This window comes from Echinops telfairi, unplaced genomic scaffold (assembly GCF_000313985.2).
Source record: "Echinops telfairi isolate 266 unplaced genomic scaffold, ASM31398v2 ScPeMD7_7;HRSCAF=31, whole genome shotgun sequence".
NCBI lineage: Eukaryota > Metazoa > Chordata > Mammalia > Afrosoricida > Tenrecidae > Echinops > Echinops telfairi.
In genome coordinates this window covers 17,139,063-17,149,398 of record NW_022103904.1, presented here as the reverse complement: position 1 = coordinate 17,149,398, position 10,336 = coordinate 17,139,063, and the positions used below count along the sequence as shown (strand labels likewise).

Sequence of the window (10,336 nt, the reverse complement as noted above, 5' to 3'; positions counted from 1 at the left end):
CAATAAAAAAAGAGAGTGGAGTCCAGGGATCAAAAGTGTGATTAATGCCTGTAGCTGGGATCATCTTAAATTGGTTTAGAAGGAAGAATCTGGAACTAGGCTGTCTGACTTCAAAGCTCACCTCTTCCTCTTTCTGGATGTGTGCTGTAAAATTTTTTTTTGACATCTGTTTATAAGAATGTGTCCCAGTTCAATAGAAATAATAGCGTCTCTTTCTATATCCCCCAGATTGAAAATGTGCATTAGACTATTATTTAAAACCCCAGGCAATCTTACAGTAAGGACACCCATTGAATCCAGTATTTTCAAACCCAAAGAACTAGGTGACTACTTTGAGAACATATTTATTCTGAAAGTAGGTATCCCGTGGACGACTTTTAGGAAACGACTAGTATAAATCAAAGTGATCTGATTTTAGTTTCCTATACTCTGAAGGGATACTTTAAGTAGAAACAGCGATCTTGCTAAGAAGTCATCTTTTCTTTTTGTCCTTTTTCTGAATACTCCTGCAGCATCATTATTACTATGTTTTGTTTGAACACAAAAAGTACTGGAGTCTGGGAGATTCTTAAAAATGTAAAAATTTCTAAAATTCCATCATGGAAAATTATGCACCTGTGATGCACAGATAGTTTTACTTATGAAAGGGAACTAGGGTGAGAATAATGAAAAATTTGGAAGACAGCCTACTTTTAAAGGTTATCTGTTCAGTTATAAACACTTGCTAAACATCACCTAAAGTGTATAGGTGATGAAGAAAGAGCCTCCCAACTACAAAAAGTATAAACAAAATCATTTAAAAGTTATTATCAGGTGCAGTCATCTGCTTAAAATATAAAACTTAGGTTTTACTTTCCTGTTTTTTGGAGATCCCATAAACTAAGAAAGTAAAATTATTATTGAGATTTCAAAACATTACTTGCAAATTGTACTTTCTTACTCCGGTTAATAAGGGGTCCTGGTGGCACAGAGAGTTAGTGTTTGGCCGATAACTACAAGGTCAGCTGTTTGAGCCCACCAGCCACTCCACAGGAGAAAGAAGAGGCTTTCTGCTCCTGTAAAAATTCAGAAACTTGGAAACCCACAGGGGCAATTCTACTATGTCATATAGGGCTGCTATGAGTCGGGATCTACTCTGAGGTGGTGAGTTCGAGTTGTTTTGTAGTCTGATTAATAGAAATACATTTTTGTTTTTTTTAATTGTACTTTTTTCAATGATTGATTGCATCATTTGATTGCTAACTTAAAAGTTGGCAGTTCAAGCCCTCCCATTGGCTCTGTGAGACTAAGGCCTAGCCATCTACTTCCACAAAGGTTACCAAACTCATTGTCATTGAGTTGGTGCCAACTCATAGCGACCCCCCTGTGGACTTCTGTAATGTTTACGGGAGTAAAAAGCCCTGTCGCTCTTCTGAGGAGCAGCTAATGGTTTTGAACTGCCAAGGATGCGGATCTCAGCCCAATGTATAACCACAACTGAGATAATTCTGAGTAGTTCTACGCTGTCACATGAGGTCTTTATGCGTTTAAATCGGCGATAACACCAAAGAACATTTCATACTGAAGAAAGAAACTGAATAACAAAGGGCTTTGATGTCAGGTGGCTCATTTTTCCATAGTGCGATCTTAGCAAAACTACTTCATCTCTGAGGCTATCCATTTGTGCTTGTGCAAAGTGGGGTTATTTGAGGATTTGGGTAAAAATGTATAGCTTAGTGCTTATAATTCAGAAAATCTTGGTTCCTTTGTTAAAATATTTTCTGAGTAATTGAGAATAATTATTGGTAAAGCAACATGTAATTTGGAAACAAAGCCAAATTATGGGCCCAAAGTGTATATGAATCTATGTGTATACACACACACACACACACACACACACACACATATTCAGGGACTTTGGAATAAAAATAATTTTGGAAGTATTGCTGCAAGTTGTTTTCAAAGATTTTCTACTGCTCAACCATTCTTTAAGATGGGAATTTACTAATTGTACTCTGTAATGAAGATTAGATTACAATGTCATTTCAGCACAGGAATGAGCAGTTCATTGTGTTTGGGGCTTCTTGAGGTTGATGATACCTAGGTTTGAGATTTGAAGATCCAATCCAGGATTAACAATAAACTCCAAGGTCCCCTAATGAAAATTCCCTACATGCAATACAGAGTACCAAGTGAGCATCAGTGAATGTAATGGAAATCTTGTCCTCATAATACAAACATTGTCAGATGAACAACCAAAGCTGTGAACGCAAAGGTAGGTGAGCTGCTTCTGCAGTGGCAGAGATGAGAATCTTGTGAACTGTATTCCAGTGTGATTGGATTCTCATTCATGGAAATACAATAATTTTGTAATCTGAAATATGATCCTGACTTTCATCTTTGTTTCCTTAGGAAGAATTCTTCATGCTGGCACACTGATCCGTTTACTCAGCCAGAATCCCAGAATTTATGTGGTTGCCAGGTAGGCCTTTTGCAGTGGTTTTGCTTTTTTAAAGCATCACTTTCAAGAAAAATGAGTTTATTCCAACTGTAAATTGTTATCATTTGGATAGCTGAATGATGCCCTAAGACTTGATATATTTGATCTATTTATGGGAAAATGTTGCATCACACGAAATGGACATTTACATGACAAGGAAATTATGTAAGCATGACCTTGTTTTTCTTAGTGATTACCTGCCTGTGGGGTCACTGTGAGATGAAATCAACTCAGCAACATCTCAGAAGAAGAGCAACAGTGATTATTAGCATTGCCATTACCAGTAATATTTGTTAAGCAAATGTATCTATTTTAATAAAGGATGAAAGAGCTCGAATTTTCCTTTGGCTAGAAAAGTACCGGAATTTCAAAGCAGGATGTGACAAATTACTAAAAACTAGGTAGCTTTTTTTTTTTTTAACTGTGCTTGAGTGTATTTTTACTTCATCGATGAGGAGCTCTAGAATCTTTTATTTATTTATTTATTTTAAAATCATTTTATTAGGGGCTCATACAACTCTTATCACGATCCATACATACATCAATTGTGGAAAGCACATTTGTACATTCATTGCCCCAAACTATGTAGCTTAAAGGAGCCCTAATGGCAACTGTTGAGTAAACATTGATTGCTAACCTCAAAGTCAGTGGCTCAGAACCCACCAGCCAGAAGGAAAACAGAAGAAATAGAACAAAGAAAGGCTAACGCTTGCATACTGCAGTGGTTCTCCTGCAGTGTCCGAGGCAACAGGGGGCCGGCCGGGACACGCGGTATGGGCAACGTGTGCTCTGCTGTTCAAGGGAGCCCAGTGAGATGGGAGTGGGATGCCTGATCCTGGACAGTTTCTGCTCATCTCGAAGGTGAATGGTGCCAGAGCTCTTGGTCTCAGATGGATGCCCAGGCACTCAAGAAAATGGCTGGGTTCAGGCCACCTGGTTCCAAAAAGAGTTCCTGTAGGCCCAGAGGGCTTGGAGGCAGGGCACCTGGTCATGGAAGTCATTTCTGCCAGCTTATGGTACAACTGGTATCAGATACCTGGTCCCCGATGGAGTTCCTGCCAGTTCAGAGGGCAGCTGCAGTCAACAAGCTTGATTCTGAAAGGAATTCTGGCCTGTCTGCCAGGTGCTTGGAGTCAGGTGCCCATGCAGCACTGTGCAGTCTGCTAGTTCTAGGATTACGATGTGCATGTCTCTAAAGGTGGACATGGCATGCACCTGGTACCCTATCCATGAAGGCAGGTCTCTGGTTCAGGTGCAACAGGGGTTGCATGGGTGGCATTGACCTCCAGGTGGTTGAGGATAGCAACTATTTACAATTCTCATTGCCTGGAGAGTATGTCGAAAAATAGGTCGATCACATCATTCTGTCTATTGGTTACCAGGGTGGGCACTAGTATTGCTCTTGCAGCATTAGAACCAATAATCAAGATGACCTCTGTAGCAATGTGAGTTAGACCTTGGGCTACTAACCTCAATGTTGGTGATTCCAACCTACCAGCTGCTCCTCAGGAGAAAGATGAGGCTCTCTGCTCCCATAAAGATGTATATAGTCTTGGAAATCCTATATAAGGTTGCTGTGAATTGGAATTAACTTGATGGCAGCGGGTTTGGTTTTAGTTTGGCCCCCACTGAGTGCCTCTTGCAAGAATTCATAATGGCCAAGCTTTGTCAGACTGAAATTCATCATTCCCTTTCATCTCCTTGTTCCCTGTTTGTGTTTAGCTTCCTCTCCTAATCAATATTTGATCGATTTTTCTATTTCCTCTGAAGGTCAAGGTTTCAGTATCATCATCCATATCTGCTTCATTTCATTCTAGTGTCTTTATTTTAGATTCTAAAATTTAGAGGGTTTGGGTAGCCTGTCTACCTAGTTCACCATCTTCCTGGGAATTTTATTGTTCCATTTTACAGCTTTCCCAAGCCTTTCTATGAAGAATCTAAAGGCAATTCCCTAAACTTGTATACTTCAACTTTGCTATACACACACACACTCATTGCCATTGAATTGATGTTGACTCATAGAATTTCCAAGATTGTAGCTCTTTATGGGAGTAGAAAGTCTGTCTCTCCGATAGAGTAGATGGTGGTTTCAAACTGATAACCTTGCTGTTAGCAGCTCAATGGGTTACCACTGCACTACCTAAGCACCTTTACTTTTTATAGTGCTTTAATATATATCAGAATCTAACATAGCCCTTGAGTTATATAAGGCTACTTTAAGTTCCTTTTCACAAATGAGAAAAATGAGCTCTAAAAGCTGAAGAAAAGTGTCGTAGAGTCTCAATTATTTTTAACTTGATCTCAGACATGGAAAATAGGCATGCAAAGTCCGAGCCTTGTCTGTGACTGGGAGGATGCCATGTGCCCCCTATGATCTCTCAGGTCCTTATCTGTTCATTATTCAATGATTCAGAAATACATGGTTTGTTCTATAGTAGTTCAAGAAGAAGTATTTGGTTTATATTTTACACATTTGTAAACATAAGACATACCTTTGAATTCCCCTTTTCTCTTCCCTTTAGTTGCCTTTGACCCTTTGGTTGATCAACTGTAATATCTCACTAGTGAAAAGTGTTTTCCATTAAATGTGTACCAAGCAAACCAACTGCACCTACAGGAACGGTTTGGAAGTCTCTAAAGATAATTCACAGCAAAGGTCACAGACAAATTCTAACAGATCGTCCACCTTAGGAGCCCTGATGGTGCTGTGGCTGCCAACCAAAAAGTCAGCTCAAATCCACCAGCTACTCCATGGGAAACAGTAGAAACTGCTCCCATACAGATTTATTATCTTGGAAACTCAAGTAGTGTGTCTATGAGATGGGATTGAATCAAAGGTAGTGGGTTTTTTAAAAATTGTTTTTTATTTGTTTTCGGGTGTGGGGGGAATTTAGAAATTTTATAAACTGGAACAGATGAAAGGCAATACATATGTATATGTTTTAAATTTAGAAAAACTTTAGTTTAAAGTCCTATCAGTAAGCCTGCTTGTCACCTATGAATGGTTTTACATTGTATATCTTTGAAACATATTACAGAAGTGTCCCAGTGGAAGCTCTGGTGCTCCCTACCTGAAAAACCATCTGGGCCACACTCTACTGAACCTTTCTGCCTTCAACCTGGAAGAGTTTTTGCTGGTGGCTTCTAAAAAACCCAGGTGTGTTCAAGGTACACCGTTTTGTTGTTGTTGCTCTCTGCATGTTTCCTATTGTTTTTGAATTGCTTTTGGAAAACTATTGTTTCAAATTGTAGTGTTCTTAAAAGCTCAAAATTCTGCTACAAATGGGTTGTTCATAGAAATTCCAAGGATATTCTGCAGACCTTGATAAATTTCTGACTGTTGATTATCTTTTGGAATGGGGAAAAGAAATAATATCAATTGAGATTCTATTAGTGGTACAAGCAGGGGGATCAGAAATGTGTACTTAATTTTGAATAGAAGAGCAGATTAATTACAGACATAATGAAATAATTATCACCTTTTACAATTCTGTGCAGTTCCTAATACAGGGACCTGGGTATTTCGGCTGTCTTACAACTCTCGTAGGTAATTTTTGAAAATAACAAAACAAAACAAAAAAACAAAACCTGTTTTGTGTGTAAGGAGATGGGTGTAGATAAAGGAAAAGCAATGAAAACATACTGCTTTAAACCACTTATCATTCTCCACTCCATGAGATTACTTACAGTTCCAAACACAGAACAATGCTTCCCAATAACTACTGAATGCACCCAGTAGCTATTAACTATGGTGCCCGGGGTACCTCACCCTGGATACCTGTCTTATTATTAGTTGCCATCGATTTGGCTACAAATCATAACAGCCTTAGGTACAATTGAATGAAACAACTCCTGGTCCTTTCTCACCTTCATGACCACTGATATGTTTGAGTCTATTGAGGTGTTATTGTTGAGACTAGGTGGCTCATCCTGCTGAACTATATGGCACTTCCTGCACTAAATTGGGATCCGTAGGGTTTTCATGGACTAATTTTGGGAAGCAGATTTGACAGACATTTCTTCCTAGTCCATCTTAGTTTGAAAGTCATGTTCTTCTGAAAGCCTTCCATCAAAGGTGACCCTACTGGTATAGGAATACTGGTGGCATCATTGCCAGCAACGTATCACAGTATGACAGACCATTGGTGGGGACACCTGCCCCACTTTAAGGAATTTGCAGCTTCTTTTCTGTGGCCTCACATTTTATGGTCTTTAAAGGTGTTCTAAAATCATTAGGTTTCTACCTACATGGCTAATATATATTTTTTAATTTGGGCATTTAGTTTCTCTGAATTAAAAATAGTGCTTGACACATAAGTGGAACTCAATTAACACTTGAATGAATTAATTTCAGCTAAGTGGGACTGTGTCATTATTCCTTTACTTCAGCTTTTGAAGAGAACCAGCTTTAACTGGCCCTTGCTTGCCTTTACTCTGGAATAAGATTATTCTTCACTTTCTTTTTATCCAGAAAGGATGGCATGGAGTATAATAGATACTTTTTTTATGATGTTTAAGACTTGTGGGAGTTCACATAGCTTCATATAGCAAATGGGTTATTTAAACCCAGTGTAGTGTGTGATACAATGGAAACATGGGGTATGCTGAAACCCCAAAGAAAAGGAATATCTAACCCAAGTGTAGTATTCTGAGATGCCTTCCTGAGCAAGGCAGCATTTGGAATGAGTATTAAAAACGCATGTCTAGCAAAGACAAAATATTATAAAGATTTGATTACTTAAAAGATCATATATCTATAAATAATTAGTTGTGACTTGTTTATAGGGGAATGACCTTAATTAAAATATAGTGCGAGTGATCAAAGCTATAACCTTTGCCTTGATTTACCAATGTTGTCAGTTTAGATGAATATACAATGACGTAGAGAGCTTTATCAATGCATTTTCCATAAGCAATACCCCCACTCTATGCCTCCATACTAGGCATGGTCAGCAGCATGCTGTTTGGGTAATTCACAGGTGATGAATGCTCAGATAACTACTCTCCTATGGCCACTGTAACTTCATTACCATTGCAAATGGTAATGAAACACTTGTACTCTGACTAGAAATTCATGAACTCTCCAACAGAAGAACTAACATAATGTTTCACGTTGATAGGCTTGGAGGTTGGTCTTTTGGAGAGCGAATCTCTGAACAAGCTGAAGATGCCAATTCAAATTTGTCCAAACCGGAACCTCTGGCAAAGGTAATGTGTGGTGTGTGTGTGCGTGAGAGAGAGAGAGAGAGAGAGAGACTGGCTTTGAGAACATATTCTATTCTGATACCTATTTGGGGGATTAAGTGAACTGCATCAAATTCTGGTGTTTGTTGCTGTGAAATATGACTACTCCCTTGAAATAGAAATTTAACATTTCTTCTTAGACTGTATAAAACTATCACGAAGAGGTTGTTTGATGATAAAACAAGAACCCATCTAATAGATCCAAGTGAAGTGATAGACTATTTAGAGACACGTGCCCCTGTGGGAACTAGAAACGTCCCGTTTCCCTGTGGCCAGCAGTTCTTCCGTACCCAGAGTTAAACTCCTCATCTCCCAGAGCAGAAGGGTCTGAAACTAACATGATAAAAACAGCAGCCAGGCAGAACTATTCTTAGGGTCCCTGGCTTTTCCAGCCCTGCCAGCACTATTTCATAGGAAAGAGAAATCAAAGAGGTTTCAAGTGTAAAGAGGACAGAGAATTAAAATGGCAAATCAACCAGTAATAATAGAGAGAAGTGGTGGGTGCCAGAGACTTTTTAAGGGAAAAAATCCACAAAACCTTAAAAGATTCCCCACTTTTGGCTTCCATGATTGAGTAAACAGGATTGCGTTTGATTGAGAGAGAGAAACTGGGACAGAGTTAAAAACAAACACAAAACCCTGAAAACAACAACACACACAAACAAACCAGGCCTGGCTCATTGTTTGACTTTGGAGTCAGAGTAGATTGATGGAGGAGTGTTCCCTGCTGTACTCTTCAAAGGAGCAGACTTCCGCTTCTCGGGAGCAGCCGGTGGGTGGGTCCCACTGCTGGTCCTTTGCTCATAGCTGAGAGCTCAGCCCTGCACCTGCGAGGCACCTTATTTATGTACTAGCACATTAAGATACAGAATACGATGTGGTGTTTCTTTCTTTATAATATGCTTATTGCTACATCCCATCGTGTAGCTAATGCAATAATAATGATTTATGTCATATACAGAAAATCGTTCAAAACACAAACAGGAAACAAACAACAAAACCCCAGCAGCATTAACTAAAAAACAAGCAACAAACCAGAAGAGCCTCAATCAAAAAGAAAACAGAATATTAAAAAAACCTGAAACCACTGTAGAATGGGTCAAATGGAAGATCAAATGATATCGTATTACACTTTAACCTAACTGGTGCATCTCCTTTCTGTATGATACTAAGGGTATTCACAAGTGTGGACAATGATCAGAGGGGATTCACCAGAGACTTACTTCACGTGCGTCCTTGCAAATGGACTTTGGGCTTCCACTGCCATCCACAGTCTTCTGCAAATTGGTTGGTCACAATGTAGCCTCTGATACCATTCCCTCTTTCAGATTTGGATTTTATTATTTACAATCCTTGGAACACACAGGCTGGTCTGTTGTGCTTCTTCCTTATGGACTTAGTGGATACCTCCCTTAGGTGATTGCTTGATTGAAGAAAACCCTTTTATGCCCTGGACACTGTTCTGTCTTATAGCGAGGCACTACCTGGTTTCTTCACCACATTTTGCTACTGCACATATCTTCAGTGAACTCTTCACGAGAGTGAGTATCAAGCAGGCCCATGCCATATGAACTAATAGTTCTTAGATTGGGGCTAGAATTAAGTGTGAGCCCAAAATCCATTAAAAAAGAATGATTAATAATGCAATTAAATAATAATACTTTCTTATTATTAAATTAAATAATAAAAACAATGCAATTAAATTAATAATGAATCATTAATATGAATACAATTAACTATGCATGATATTATTAGTTGATAATATCCATATATTTGTGGGAACACATTTACTAGATATAAACACAAAAAAGTATCTTTTTCAGTCATTGAGCCAGATCTAAATTATTTGCCACAGACGACTCTGCTTGTTGAAGCATTTTAATTGGTATCCTGTCCATCTTGTAGCTTTGTTTTTCACCAGTGCATTCAGTGTAGCTTGAACTTCTTGCTTCAAAAAAATCTGTTTTGATCATATGTTTCTTCTTAAAATGGTGAAGATCAACCAAATATTTTTGGTACAGTGCTTCTGTGGATTCCTTTCTTCTTTGGATGCTTCTTGCACTGTTCAGTGTTTCTCATAGTCTTTCAATATTATAATTTAAAGCTTGATTTTTTTTTTATTCAATAATTTCAGATTGAGGAATATGGAACATGTTTTTGCTTCTAACTCCAGGTCTTTGCTCATTTCATTATAAAATTTTATTTAGTATTCTTAGACAACCCTTTGAAAATTTATGTTCAGCTCTCTTGCTTCATCACTTTTTCCATTAAAAAAATTATTTCACTTATTATTATTATTTTTGGAACAGCAGTTGTATTAGAAATTCTTTTAATGGCCACGCAGAATAAGTGACTATGGTGACATTTCAATCACTGATTCTAGCTTTTTATTAGTAAATCTTGATAATGATCTGAAAAGCTACAAATGTTATGTTTAATTTTTTTCTTTTCTTTTTCCCTCATTTTATTTTAGCTTTTCTACATTCTAGAGCAGTGATTCTCAAGCTGTGGGCCACGATCCCTTTGGGGCTGAACGACCCTTTCACAGGGGTCACCTGATTCATAACAGTAGCAAAATGACAGTTATGAAGTAGCAGCAAAAATAATTTTATG

At 38.2% G+C, this 10,336-nt stretch overlaps 1 protein-coding gene across 1 annotated transcript in view; it reads left to right on the top strand.

The window, feature by feature from the left end:
- Window positions 1–10,336, top strand: part of ABCA13 (ATP binding cassette subfamily A member 13) — a 457,705-nt gene that overhangs the window by 323,478 nt on the left and 123,891 nt on the right. Inside the window, exons 38-40 of the mRNA XM_045286290.1 lie at window positions 2,392–2,461; window positions 5,518–5,636; window positions 7,600–7,687. Of these exons, the coding sequence (XP_045142225.1) occupies window positions 2,392–2,461; window positions 5,518–5,636; window positions 7,600–7,687 (277 nt within the window). The remainder of the gene's footprint in view (window positions 1–2,391; window positions 2,462–5,517; window positions 5,637–7,599; window positions 7,688–10,336) is intronic.